Here is a 15,632-nt window from a genome sequence, read left to right on the forward strand (position 1 = left end):
ATCAATGATCATGAGAAAGGTGAGGGATCAGCCCATAACTACACGGCAGGACCTGGTCAATGACCTGAAGAGAGCTGGGACCACAGTCTCAAAGAAAACCATTAGTAACACACTACACCGTCATGGATTGAAATCCTGCAGCGCATGCAAGGTCCCCCTGCTCAAGCCAGCGCATTTCCAGGCCCGTCTGAAGTTTGCCAATGACCATCTGGATGATCCAGAGGAGGAATGGGAGAAGGTCATGTGGTCTGATGAGACAAAAATAGAGCTTTTTGGTCTAAACTCCACTCGCCGTGTTTGGAGGAAGAAGAAGGTTGAGTACAACCCCAAGAACACCCTCCCAACCGTGAAGCATGGAGGTGGAAACATCATTCTTTGGGGATGCTTTTCTGCAAAGGGGACAGGACGACTGCACCATATTGAGGGGAGGATGGATGGGGCCATGTATCGCGAGATCTTGGCCAAAAACCTCCTTCCCTCAGTAAGAGCATTGAAGATGGGTCGTGGCTGGATCTTCCAGCATGACAACGACCCGAAACACACAGCCAGGGCAACTAAGGAGTGGCTCCGTAAGAAGCATCTCAAGGTCCTGGAGTGGCCTAGCCAGTCTCCAGACCTGAACCCAATAGAAAATCTTTGGAGGGAGCTGAAAGTCCGTATTGCCCAGCGACAGCCCCGAAACCTGAAGGATCTGGAGAAGGTCTGTATGGAGGAGTGGGCCAAAATCCCTGCTACAGTGTGTGCAAACCTGGTCAATAACTACAGGAAACGTATGATCTTTGTAATTGCAAACAAAGGTTTCTGTACCAAATATTAAGTTCTGCTTTTCTGATGTATCAAATACTTATGTCATGCAATAAAATGCAAATTAATTACTTAAAAATCATACAATGTGATTTTCTGGATTTTTGTTTTAGATTCCGTCTCTCACAGTTGAAGTGTACCTATGATAAAAATTACAGACCTCTACATGCTTTGTAAGTTGGAAAACCTGCAAAATCGGCAGTGTATCAAATACTTGTTCTCCCCACTGTATATATATATATATATATATATAGCATTCTGTTGGTGGCAAGAATTATATATAATACTTTCAATTGAAAAACTCTAAGTGTTGAATCAAGTGTAGTTTTTGTACCAGTTCATAAACCAAATGCCATGGAATTGGTACATCGAAAATCTCTTCCCATTTATTTAGCAACCTGTATGGCGCAGCTGTCAACATTTTTGTTCCATCTTTTCTGGAGGATTAAAACTGAAATTGTAACCAGCTTTGTATGGCTTGTTTAAGAAAAGAGCGATACTTTAAACAAAATGTAATTTTAAATTAATCGGAAATGAGAAGTTGTAACCTGTATAAAAAGGCAAAAAGGCAATTTTTGAACAAAGGAAGAGCCTTTCTTAATAATCTAACCGAGAACCATTTTGGGTTTGAATATAACTTATGTATGAGAGAAGCTTTTAGTGAGAGCTTTAATATTTAATCATTTTAGCCCCCAAACTCATATTCATTATGTAAATAGCCCGTTTAATTTTGGCTTAGCATTCCAAATAAAATGTTTTTTTTAAATTTTGCTCATGATTTAAAAATGTAGCCATCTGGAGTAGGCAGTGCCATTAGTAAGTAAGTAAACTGTGATAGGACCAAAGACTTAATGTGATTTTTCCATAAATAGACAAGTATTTACCCCTCCATGGTTGCAGAATCTTATCTATTTTTGCTAACTTTCTATTGAAATTAATTGTGGTAAGTTCATTTATATTTTTTGAGATCTGAATACCAAGTATGTCTACTTCACCATTCGCCCATTTTATTGGTAAACTACGAGGTAGTGTAAACACTATTTTTAACGATCCAATACGTAATATGGTACACTTGTCATAATTAGGTTTTAATCCAGAGAGGCTAGAAAAGTGATCAAGATCTTCAATGAGACTGTGCAGGGGTCCAGATTGTGGACTTAAGAAAAAACTAGTCATCGACATACATTGACACTTTTGTTTTTATCCCCAGGATTTCTAACCCCTTGATGTTCTTGTTGGATATAATTTTAATAGCTAGCATTTCAATGGCCATAATAAATAGATGGAGACAACAGACAGCCTTGTTTACCTCCTCTTAAAAGCACAATACTTTGAGAAGTAACCATTATTTACTATTTTACATCTAGGGTTGCTGAACATAACTTTAGCCCATTGTATAACCCATTGTATAAGAGATTCAACAAAATTAAAGTAATCCAGGCATTTAAATAGACATTCTAGTCGTATTTTATCAAACACCTTTTCAAAATCTGCTATGAAGACCAGGCCTGGTATCTTCGATGTTTCATAATGTTCAATTGTTTCAAGTAATTGTCATATATTATCTCCAATATATCATCCATGTAAAAAACCTGTCTGATCAGGATGAACATTATCTGGTAAAACCTTTTTTATTCTATGTGCTATGCATTTCACCAGGATTTTCACATAACATTGAAGTGTTAGTGGCATCCAGTTGTTTAAATGGACTGGATCTTTATACTTACCACCTGGGTCCTGTTTTAGTAGTAATGAAATCAGAACTTCTTGTTGAGTTCCTGAAAGTCTACCATTTGTATAAGAGTAAAACATGCTAATAATGGATCTTTGAGTACATCAAAAAAAGGTCTGATATACCTCTACTGGTATACCGTCAAGCGCTGGTGTTTTCCCAGACTGAAAAGATTTTATTGCCTCAAAAAGTTCCTCTTCTGTAAGTTGGCCTTCACACAGGTCTTTCTGTAAATTTTAAATGTTTTGCTTCCTCTCAAAATATAATTTGGTAAACTCTGTAAATTATTTTTGGTAGAATTTCTGTTGAAGATTCAAGAACAATTTTGTGCATTTTTCACAATCTTCCATCCAATTTGCTTTATTTTTCTAATACATTACACTTGATCGTACCTCAATTTTCTTTCAAGTGTAGGTGAGTCAGGGAAATTGTTTTACAAACTGGTGCCTGATACACCCCAAAGCTGCTAGCCTAATTGTCTCCTCAATCCTTTTCCTCAGACTTTTATCAGTACAGTCTGTGCTGGAGAGTAGTACTTCTCTCTCATTTATTAGGAGTAATGTGTTGAAAGTCATGTGGTTTTGAATATTTGTTTCTGTGAAAGTCATACAACATGATCAGAAGTAAATATCTTATGCCTATGTCTAATTCAATTACAACAAGAATGTCATAGGACAAGGCAACTCAACTACTATTTGAGCAGGTCCACTGACACAAATGTCCTAGGCGGCAAAGGTCCGGATGGATATCATTCTTTATTGGCACTGTGGTACAGCGTCATAACAATCATAGTCATCTATGACTTAGGAAACATGTTGTTTTATAAAATAAATCAAATGTGCCGAATACAACATGTGTAGACCTTAGTGAAATTCTTACTTACAAGCCCTTAACCAACAATGCATTTAAGAAAATAAAACAAATAATTAAAGAGCAGCAGTAAAATAACAATAGCGAGGCTATAAACAGGTGGTACCGGTACAGAGTCAATGTGCGGGGGCACAGGTTAGTCAAGGTAATATATACGTGGGTAGAGTTATTAAAGTGACTTATGCATAGATATTAACAGAGAGTAGCAGCAGCGTAAAAGAGGGGGGGGGGGGGGTGCATATAGTCTAGGTAGCCATTTGATTAGATGTTCAGGAGTCTTATGTTTAGAAGCCTCTTGGACCTAGACTTGGCGCTCTGGTACCGCTTGCCGTGCAGTAGCAAAGAGTGTATGACTAGGGTGGCTAGAGTCTTTAACAATTTTTAGGGCCTTCCTTTGACACCGCCTCGTATAGAGGTCCTGGATGGCAGGAGGCTTGGCCCCAGTGATGTACTGGGCCATACGCCCAGTACGTCAATGACTGCATGATCACACAGTCTTCCGGAACAGCTGATGCTCTCATGCATGTTTCAGTGTTACTCGAAGCGAGCATAGAAGTAATTTAGCTTGTCTGGTAGGCTTGTGTCACTGGGCAGCTCTCGGCTGTGCTTCCCTTTGTAATCTGTAATAGTTTGCAAGCCCTACCACATCAGATGAGTGTCGGAGCCGGTGTAGTACGATTCGATCTTAGTCCTGTATTGAAGCTTTGCCTGTTTGATGGTTCGTCGGAGGGCATAGCGGGATTTCTTATAAGCTTCCGTGGTATTTATAAATTTTTTATGGAAAAAAATGTCACCTTTATTTAACCAGGTAGGCTAGTTGAGAACAAGTTCTCATTTACAACTGCGACCTGGCCAAGATAAAGCAAAGCAGTGCAACACAAACAACAGAGTTACACATGGAATAAACAAACATACAGTCAATAATACAATAGAAAAAGTATATATATACAGTGTGCGCAAATGAGGTAGGATAATGGAGGCAAGGCAATAAATAGGCCATAGTGGCGAAATAATTACAATATAGCAATTAAACACTGGAGTGATAGATGTGCAGAAAATGAGTGTACAAGTAGAGATACTGGGGTGCAAAGGAGCAAAATAAATAAAATAGATAACAGTATGGGGATAAGGTAGTTGGATGGGCTAATTACAGATGGGCTATGTACAGGTGCAGTGATCTATGAGCTGCTCTGATAGCTGGTGCTTAAAGCTAGTGAGGGAGATATGAGTCTCCAGCTTTAGAGATTTTTGCAGTTCGTTCCAGTCATTGGCAGCAGAGAACTGGAAGGAAAGGCGGCCAAAAGAGGAATTGACCATTGAAATATACCTGCTGGGAGCGCGTGTTACGGGTGGGTGCTGCTATGATGAACAGTGAGCTGAGATTAGGTGGGGCTTTACCTAGCAAAGACTTATAGATGACCTGGAGCCAGTGTGTTTGGCGACGAATATGAGGCGAGGGCCAGCCAACAAGAGCATACATTTCGCAATGGTGGGTAGTATATGGGGCTTGTGACAAAACGGATGGCACTGTGATAGACGGCATCCAATTTGTTGAGTAGAGTGTTGGAGGCTATTTTGTAAATGATATTGCCAAAGTCAAGGATCGGTAGGATAGTCAGTTTTACGAGGGTGTTTGGCAGCATGAGTGAAGGATGCTTTGTTGCGAAATAGGAAGCTGATTCTAGATTTACATTTTGGATTGGAGATGCTTAATGTGAGTCTGGAAGGAGAGTTTCAGTCTAACCTGACACCTAGGTATTTGTAGTTGTCCACATATTCTAAGTCAGAACCGTCCTGAGTAGTGATGCTGGGCGGGCACGTGTGGGCAGCGATCGGTTGAAGAGCATACATTTAGTTTTACTTGAATTTAAGAGCAGTTGGAGGCCACGGAAGGAGAGTTGTATGGCATTGAAGCTTGTCTGGAGGTTAGTTAACACAGTGTCCAAAGAAGGGCCAGAAGGATACAGAATGGTGTAGTCTGTGTAGAGGTGGATCAGAGAGTCACCAGCAGCAAGATTGATGTATACAGAGAAAAGAGTCGGAGTCCCGCTCCTTGAAAGTGGCAGCTCTACCCTTTAGCTCAGTGCGGATGTTGCCTGTAATCCATGGCTTCTCGTTGGGGTATGCACGAATCAGCAGGAATCAGAAGGATATGTAGCTTTGTAGACATCTCTGTGTGTGGAGTAGAGGTGGTCTAGAATCTTTTTCCCCTCTGGTTGCACATTTAACATGCTGGTAGAAATTAGGTAAAACGGATTTAAGTTTACCTGCATTAAAGTCCCCGGCTACTAGGAGCGCTGCCTCTGGATGAGCGTTTTCCTGTTTGCTTATGGCGGTATACAGCTCATTGAGTGCGGTCTTAGTGCCAGCATCGGTCTGTGTTGGTATGTAGACAACTATGAAAAATACAGATGAAAACTCTAGGTAGATAGTGTAGTCTACAGCTTATCATGAGATACCTCAGGCGAGCAAAACCTTGACTTCCTTAGATATAGTGCACCAGCTGTTGTTTACAAAAATACATAGAGCGCCACCCCTTGTCTTACTAGAGGCTGCTGTTCTATCCTGCCGATACAGTGTATAACCCGCCAGCTGTATGTTATTCATGTCGCAGTTCAGCTACGACTCAGTGAAACATAAGATATTACAGTTAATGTCCCGTTGGTAGGATATACGTGCTTTTAGTTCGTCCAATTTATTATCCAGCGATTGTACGTTGGCCAATAGTACGGATGGCAGAGGCAGATTAGCCACTCATCGGCGGATCCTCACAAGGCACCCCAACGTCTTTCCGCGATACCTCTTCCGTCTTTTTCTCCTGCGAATGACGGGGATGAGGGCCTGTTCGGGTGTCTGGAGTAAATCCCTCTCGTCCGACTCATTAAAAGAGAAATTCTTCATCCAGTTCAAGGTGAGTAATCGCTGTTCTGATTTCCAGAAGCTCTTTTTGGTCATAAGAGGTGGTAGCAGCAACAAAATAAATTACAAAAAATGCTAAAAATAAAATTTAAAAAATAGCAGTTGGTTTAGAGCCCATAAAACAGAAGCCATCCCCTCCGGCGCCATCTTTGAGACAAGACACATTTGAATGAATTACAACTTCTTTCTTTTGAATGTAAACATGTGCATCATTGCATCAACTTTGCCGAAGAACAAAAGTGGTTGCACAGTTGTCTATTCAAAAAGTGCACTGTGAACCATTGTACATGGGCCTTGAATTATTGAATAATATCAAATCTAATTTTATTGGTCACATACACATGGTTAGCAGATGTTATTGCAAGTGTAGCGAAATGCTTGTGCTTCTAGTTCTGACAGTGCAGCAATATCAACAAGTAATCTAACAATTCCACAACAACTACCTAATACACACAAATCTAAGTAAAGGGATAGAAGAATATGTACGGATGAGCAATGACCGACCGGCATAGGCAAGATGCAATAGATGGTATAAAATACAGTATATACATATGGGATGAGTAATGCAAGATATAAACATCATTATTAAAGTGGCATTAATAAAGTGACTAGTGATTAATTTGTTAGGAGTGGCCAATGATTTCAAGTCTGTATGTAGGCAGCAGACTGTGTTAGTGATGGCTGGTTAACAGTCCGATGGCCTTGAGATTGAAAAACAGTCTCTCGGTCCCAGCTTTGATGCACCTGTACTGACCTCGCCTTCTGGACGGTAGCGGGGTGAACAATATTTACATTAAATAAAGTGCATGTTTTCTGGAGAACAAAGGAGAGTTGAATAAAAATAATCTGAATGCTCAGAAAGTCACTGTGGGCAATATTCATGTATAAGCCACTCTGGGCTCTCTCCAAAAAAATTGAAAAAGCTGTTGCGCAGCAACTCACTGCCTTCCTGAAGACAAACAATGTATACCAAATGCTTCAGTCTGGTTTTAGACCCCATCATAGCACTGAGACTGCACTTGTGAAGGTGGTAAATTACCTTTAATGGCGTCAGACCGAGGCTCTGCATCTGTCCTTGTGCTCCTAGACCTTAGGTGCTGCTTTTGATACCATCGATCACCACATTCTTTTGGAGAGATTGGAAACCCAAATTGGTCTACACAGACAAGTTCTGGCCTGGTTTAGATCTTATCTGTCGGAAAGATATCAGTTTGTCTCTGAATGGTTTGTCCTCTGACAAATCAACTGTAAATTTCGGTGTTCCTCAAGGTTCCGTTTTTGGACCACTATTGTTTTCACTATATATTTTACCTCTTGGGGATGTCATTCAAAAACATAAATGTTAACTTTCACTGCTATGCGGATGACACACAGCTGTACATTTCAATGAAACATGGTGAAGCCTCAAAATTGCCCTCGCTAGAAGCCTGTGTTTCAGACATAAGGAAGTGGATGGCTGCAAACTTTCTACTTTTAAACTCGGACAAAACAGAGATGCTTGTTCTAGGTCCCAAGAAACAAAGAGATCTTCTGTTAAATCTGACAATTAACCTTGATGGTTGTAAAGTCGTCTCAAATAAAACTGTGAAGGACCTCGGCGTTACTCTTGACCCTGATCTCTCTTTTGACGAACATATCAAGACTGTTTCTAGGACAGCTTTTTTCCATCTACGTAACATTGCAAAAATCAGAAATTTTCTGTCCAAAAATGATGCAGAAAAATTAATCCATGCATTTGTTACTTCTAGGTTAGACTACTGCAATGCTCTACTTTCCGGCTACCCGGATAAAGCACTAAATAAACTTCAGTTAGTGCTAAATACGGCTGCTAGAATCCTGACTAGAACCAAGAAATTTGATCATATTACTCCAGTGCTAGCCTCCCTACACTGGCTTCCTGTTAAGGCAAGGGCTGATTTCAAGGTGTTACTGCTAACCTACAAAGCATTACATGGGCTTGCTCCTACCTATCTTTCCGACTTGGTCCTGCCGTACATACCTACACGTACGCTACGGTCACAAGACGCAGGCCTCCTAATTTTCCTAGAATTTCTAAGCAAACAGCTGGAGGCAGGACTTTCTCCTATAGAGCTCCATTTTTATGGAATGGTCTGCCTACCCATGTGATAGACGCAGACTCGGTCTCAACCTTTAAGTCTTTATTGAAGACTCATCTCTTCAGTAGGTCATATGATTGAGTGTAGTCTGGCCCAGGAGTGTGAAGGTGAACGGAAAGACAATGGAGCACCGAATGGTTCCCCTCTCTCCACTGGGATTCTCTGCCTCAAACCCTATTACAGGGGTTGAGTCACTGGCTTACTGGTGCTCTTCCATGCCGTCCCTAGGAGGGGTGCATCACTTGAGTGGGTTGAGTCACTGATGTGATCTTCCTGTCTGGGTTGGCGCCCCCCCTTGGGTTGTGCCGTGGCGGAGATCTTTGTGGGCTATACTCGGCCGTGTCTCAGGATGGTAAATTGGTGGTTGAAGATATCGCTCTAGTGGTGTGGTGGCTGTGCTTTGGCAAAGTGGGTGGGGTTATATCCTGCCCGTTTGGCCCTGTCCGGGGGTATCATTGGATGGGGCCACAGTGTCTCCTGACCCCCCCTGTCTCAGCCTCCAGTATTTATGCTGCAGTAGTTTGTGTCGGGGGGCTAGGGTCAGTCTGTTATATCTGGAGTACATCTCCTGTCTTATCCGGTGCCCTGTGTGAATTTAAGTATGCCCTCTAATTCTCTCGGAGGACCTGAGCCCTGGGACCATGCCTCAGGACTACCTGGCATGATGACTCCTTGCTGTCCCCAGTCCACCTGGCCGTGCTGCTGCTCCAGTTTCAACTGTTCTGCCTGCGGCTATGGAACCCTGACCTGTTCACCGGACGTGGTACCTGTCCCAGACCTGCTGTTTTCAACTCTCTAGTGTCATGACGTTGCCCTCTTTGGGTACAGCGAGCACCATCTCCCTCTCTCTGTCTCCTACAACCAGGCTGCTGTGGTCAGAGAGGTCATAAATTCCTGGAGGAGATTATCTCCTCATGGCCACAGTATAGAGAGAGAGTGAGTTTTCATAGGGAGAACAAAGGAATTTCTTCCACCTCACAGAACTTGAGGTCCGAACAACAGTTATGTTCTGGAGAAGGTATAAAAGATCGGTGAAGAATCCAGCTACGAACTGGTCCGTTTGGTACAATTTTGTGAAACTCATGGGAGACAATACGGCAACATTACCATAATTCTGTTTATACAATAGCCTCAGATATGAGGCTTACATCTAATTGTTGTATAAGATGAATGAGTGAGGATGATACTGTTTGTGAAATTGTGTAATGTGATTTTGGACTGTTTAATGAAGGAAACTCCAATTCCCTTTGGAGTTTAACTAAATCAGAGGACCGCCCATGAGCACAGTTATGGTCTTGCGTCCTGGGACAGGCCCTTTTCTGCTCTTCCGAATAAAACCCCAACCCGGGTTTTCTATCACCAGATCGAGCTTACCTCAATTTCGAGGGGGCTAAGGGTTGAGAGGAGACCATAAACCTAAGGTTTGAGTAGATGGCTGAATCTTTTAACCATACCACGTGGTTAAACTCTTAGACTATCGATACCGACAGAATAAGAACAAGTCTTTGATATTAATTACTAGTCTGCAGCTAAGAATTCGGTATCATTGAACGCGAAGACCGACAACCGCCGAAACATCTATTCTATAACGACATGGATGAATGTCACTCTGAACTATTCATTCTAACCACGACAGAGAGAGGGCGGACAAACTCTCCAACGAGAAACAAACTTTTCAACAGAGATCCCGACGACACACTGAGCGTAAATATATGTTGATTGCAATTATTCCCCAAATGAGTGAGCGTTCATGTGCAAAGGATTAGCATTTCAATTGTTATAATTATCAACTTTGTAGTGTCTCATCTCAGTTGACCCCCACTTCCCTTTTTGTCCACCAAGCCACGATACCGGTTTATCCCACTAGGGAAACTCCGTTATCATTTCCTTGTAACTATCTACTGTTTGTTCATGCATTTCTGTGAATTACTTAGTTAGTAAATAAATGATTTTAAGACAATTGATGTATGGATGACTCAGTGAAGACTGGGTTCGTGCAGATAACCAACAATTTATGACGTTTGGAATGAGACTAACGTGAGGTAAATAATAATTTATTAATCATAAGACTAAGTGATCAGATCTTAAAATATCTGAAAGTGAGATTAGGAAAATTATAACTTTGTAATCTGAATATTTTCCTTGGTGCCCCGACTTCCTAGTTAATTACAGTTACATGTTTTAATCAGTTTAATCGCGTGATAATAATTAGAGAATTTTTGATAAAGATTAATCTTCAGTTTAATGATGCCAAAGACACGACACTAGAGACAGCAGGAGCGGTAGAGATACTCTTAATGATCGGCTATGAAAAGCCAACTGACATTTACTCCTGAGGTGCTGACTTGTTGCACCCTCGACAACTACTGTGATTATTGTTATTTGACCATGCTGGTCATTTATTAACATTTGAACATCTTGGCCATGTTCTGTTATAATCTCCACCCGGCATAGCCAGAAGAGGACTGGCCACCCCTCATAGCCTGGTTCCTCTCTAGGTTTCTTCCTAGGTTCTGGCCTTTCTAGGGAGTTTTTCCTAGCCACCGTGCTTCTACACCTGCATTGCTTGCTGTTTGGGGTTTTAGGCTGGGTTTCTGTACAGCACTTTGATATATCAGCTGATGTAAGAAGGGCTATATAAATACATTTGATTTGATTTGGGCCTTGCCCTTGTATCAACGAGAGAAAGTGCACTGTCTGTCTCCTGCCAATGCTTTGAACTTTGGCACAAATGATGTGAGAGCAACTCTGAGACACTGGTACAGATGTTCACTGGTGAGCCCGGTATGGTATTTGTTTTTTTAAGAAAGGTCATTGTGGAGAAGACTGATTTACAGCTGTATGGTCAGGATGTGTAGTACCAGTTTTTTGAGAATAAGGACATCAACCGCAGGCACCATCTTTCCCCAGAAAGTGACAGGGTCACAATCACAAGCATGCTCCTTCAAAGCCACATTTTCTTGCAGCTCAATCAACTCCATGTGGGGTTCTGGATGAGCAGCAGTAGCTCTCTTCCAACAGTGAAGTCATCAAAGCAAGCCTTGAAGTTATCCATTAGTTTCTGGATGAAATCGACATGGTTGGGAACATCTTAGTCTCCCTGCATTTGCACCAGAAGATTGAGGAAGTGGACAAGTTCTCCCTGGAGATCATTCTGGAAAAGCTCCAATTTCCTCTAGAAACCCCGGACAGCTGTTATCATATCACACACTGTTGTCCCGTCCCTGCAGCTTAACATTGTTAAGGTGTGATGTAATATCTGTCAAAAATGCAATTGGTCGGCAGTCACTGTCACTACCGTCTTCTCATCTTCCAAAAACTCAGCCAACTGAGTTGCCTTGTCACTCTTTTGCTCTAATAAGAAAGCTTTGATTTTCTCCCGAATGGCCCAAAAACATTCCAAAACCCTGCATTTGCTGTGCAATAGTAAGTAATAAAAATGGCATTGGTCTCTGTCCGAAAGCCTCGTAGCAAGCGGTGTCATAGGGATGATGTTGCTCTCAAAAAGTTGATCATTATCATCATTGTTGTCATGACCTTAGAATACTCTTTTCCCAGACTGGCACACAGGACAGATTGATGGGTGATGCAATGGTAAGATGTCAGGTTTAGGGTGGTCCTCTTTCAAACGTGCAACCAGCCCCCCTCTCTTTTCCTATCAAGGCTGGAGCTCCATCTGTTGTGATGAGACCACGGACTTCAGATCTATCCCCCTTTTTGTCGGCATCCCTCTGATGGTCTCATGGGTATCCTCTCCCCGCGCGTGTGCTTCTAGATTTGTTAAGACCAACAGCTCCTCACAGAATTCCTTCTTTGCGTCATTATACAAGCTGACAAACACCAGAAGCTGGGCATTATCAATGTTATCTGTTGATTCATCCACAGCTAATGAAATGCATGGTGCATTCTGAATGGCCTCATCAAGTTATGAAGTCAAATCTTCAGCTAATATTTCAGTTCTCATTGCTGTGGAATCTGACAGCGGGATCTGATCTTTACCCTAAGATCATTTTTTTGTTACCTTCAAGCAAGGTGTCAGCAACTTCACACATGCATTATTTTACCATCTCAGCATCAGAAAATGTTTTTTTTGTGTTTTCCCAAAACCCAGGTTATCCTCAGTGAATACTCCATTGCATGTTTTTGGGCTGTCAGGGAATTGACATGGACTTTGGTGGACCTCTCATATTGGGATTTGAGTTGCTTAATCTTGTTGGTTCTCACCTCCGTGTCTAGGAGATACATCGGATCGATATTACTTTTGTGTCATAACATTGGCACTTTTCACAAGGGCTACGGACTCACTGCATATTAGGCACATTGGTTTTGTGCTGGTTGTGGGAAGAATTACGTTTGTCTTTTTTAAAGCTTTCTAAAAACAATTTACTTTTATAGAACTAAATGATGTTTAAAAATAGATGTTGTTCGGTCTGTATTGACCCTTAACTGGGTCTGTAACCGGATCGTGGTCCGCCAGTTGAGTTTGGCTGTCATAGGAGGATGATGTGTGTGAAGTCTTGCAATATACAGGGCTGGGCTGTAAAACATACTTCCCTTTTATAGAAGCAGTATTCCTTATTCCACATGACCTATTAGTGGTTAATAATACATGTTCATTGCAATTTGTAAGTCGCTCTCGATAAGAGCATCTGCTAAATGACTTAAATGTAAATGTAAAACAACCTGCTGTACAGTGTACAGTACTTACAGTTCTATATGGGTTTTCATGGAATCATTTGGCATCTTTCCACAGTTTCCAAAACAGTCCCTTATTTGACCTTCACATACATCAGTGTTACATAATGGCCTTCTTAAACATGGATAACATTCAAATAAATATATCTTCCAACACCATCGAGAGCAATCTGTCTTCATTTGTGCCGTGCAAGAGACATACGCTCTTCATTATCTTGTTAGCTACTGCAGATATCATAATAAACAGCATACTAAATATGGTGACCCGTTTGACATGTGCATTAGGCTATACAGGAGAGTTTTGCCAGTTTGTGTTCAACTGATTCCGAATGTGTTGAATTGGCTTGGGTAAAGTAAGGCACTTCAGACCAGAACAACAATCAGCGGTTGATTTAGTAGATTGTGTATTGTGTCATTGTCACTGAAACATGGGAACTAAAACAAATACTGCTCTTCTAACAAAAATAAGCCCACAAGCCATATCTCACTGACTCACTCCAATAGATGAACAAATAGAAAGACACAAACATGGAAAGACAGACAGCCGGGAAGACAGACCGAGAGTAAACAGTCTGAAAATCATGTAGACAGTCCAACAGATAGGTATTGGGCACATACACATACTGTACAGCGGATAGACAGGCAGGGAGGCAAGCAGACAGACAGACAGATAGTGGTCCTCCTACCTGATTTACCCACTCCTGCTCTACCGAAAACGGCCAGCTTCATCTCGGGACTCTTCGCCATGGCAGCAGGTAGCGACAGGAACCAGAACGGACCAATCACAGAGCCGATCGATCACACAGCGGGTTCCGGGATCAGCCACCCATCCTCAGGTCCAGACACGGGAGCTGGGACGTCCGGGAAAGCAAACCATCAAATACGGGACTAAGGCTTTAATATGAAACAGCTTGTCACAAATGAACTTAGATGTATTTCCTGCTGGGATCTGAAGCTATGTGAAATGACAGGCAAGAAGCCTTTGATATACAATTTCCAAGGCAGTGAGTCATAAAAATGGAAAAAGGCACGCGATTCGAGGTCGTCTGGTTTATGTGGGATGAGGTCTCTGGATCTGAGAAAAATATGTTATGTCTAAATGCATTAAAGAAATATATAATAGGTGTAAGTGTTGTGTTCCCTATAGTTTCCTTTGTATTGAGAACCCAGGTGTAATTTATTTTGAGGCTGTCAAATGGCTGTCAATGGTGTGCTAATTAAAATTCCCTCAATGCGCTGGAAGCCATTTTGGCTCAAGGGAACAGGTGGCTGCAGATATTTCTGGTTATCCTCATTCTGATATTCTCCTATTATATGAACGAGCTCCATATAACTAGGGAGGGTGAGGCAGAGTGAATCTCTCCGAGAAGCTGTGGATGTGTCAGGGTGCTGTGGCTCCTGTTAATCAATGGCTTAGCCCTGACACACACAGACACACACATGCTCACACCTACTGAAGTGATGGATGAGGCCCATCTGCCTCATCTCCGTTACCGCGGGCAACAGCATCACCACTGATATGAGTCACATAATCATTTTTTGTTGCGTGGAAGGCTGTTAGCAGCTGCATTAGTATCTGAGCTGGTGTGGGAGAGAGAGGGGGAGCATATGTGGGAGGGCAGTCTTCTGAATTATTCATTCAGAAATAAAGCAAATGATTCCGTGCTCTAAATAGCAGTCAATTCTGCACTAATCTGTTTAGCCAGAAACCAGCCGAGCTGTGTTGCTGCTGGCACTGAAGATAACTGACAGAAATAAACTCTAAACATCACGCATAGTGCATTGCTTCACCTTTTTATGAGGAATGACGGGAAATGAATGCACATTTTCTCTTCAACTAGAGAAATAAACACTGTTTAATTATCACATAGTGCAAATGTATGTCTAAGTCCTGGGCTGGCAGCCCCAATGATGTTCTAGCACTGTGTTTTTCCCCCCTCATTTAGAAAATGGGTGCTGCTCAGTACACCATATATATACGGAGTGAAATTGTCTGCGTTGCAAATGGCACCCTATTCCATACATAGAGAACCACTTTTGACTAGAGTATGGGCCCTGTACACTATATATGGAATGCAGTGCCTTTTGAGACACAGCCATTGTTTATTTGACACCAGGTTGGCTGAGCTCAAGAAGTGCGGTGAATCACCTCCGATTAGCCAATCGCAATCTCTCAGATCCTGGCACTGGTGCCATCGACAGCCATCCCTCAATACCACTCACTCCTTCACTGACTTGTTGTGTACAGTCACACAGCACTCTCCTAGCCTTCCCTCTCAAATTGAGCCCTTATATGGTATGATTGTGCACCATCTGTGCCCTGTCCTAGCCTCCCGAAGGTGCTCGAGTGGCAAACGAGTGCCTCAGTCAACATCGCTGAGGTCATCCTCTCCATCCCTCCCCTCATCTATCCCTCCATTTCCCCATCCAGACCCAATAAAGAGAGGAGACCTCTGTCTGTGGCCACACCACCACTCTGGGTTTATACAGCTCTA

At 42.1% G+C, this 15,632-nt stretch overlaps 1 protein-coding gene across 1 annotated transcript in view; it reads right to left on the reverse strand.

Annotated features, from left to right (window-relative positions):
- The window catches only part of LOC139534162 (ras-related and estrogen-regulated growth inhibitor-like), a 62,709-nt gene that overhangs the window by 44,185 nt on the left and 2,892 nt on the right, over positions 1-15,632 (reverse strand). Inside the window, exon 2 of the mRNA XM_071332999.1 lies at positions 13,824-13,988. Within this exon, the coding sequence (XP_071189100.1) occupies positions 13,824-13,884 (61 nt within the window). The 5' untranslated portion in view covers positions 13,885-13,988. The remainder of the gene's footprint in view (positions 1-13,823; positions 13,989-15,632) is intronic.

This window comes from Salvelinus alpinus, chromosome 11, assembly GCF_045679555.1.
Source record: "Salvelinus alpinus chromosome 11, SLU_Salpinus.1, whole genome shotgun sequence".
NCBI lineage: Eukaryota > Metazoa > Chordata > Actinopteri > Salmoniformes > Salmonidae > Salvelinus > Salvelinus alpinus.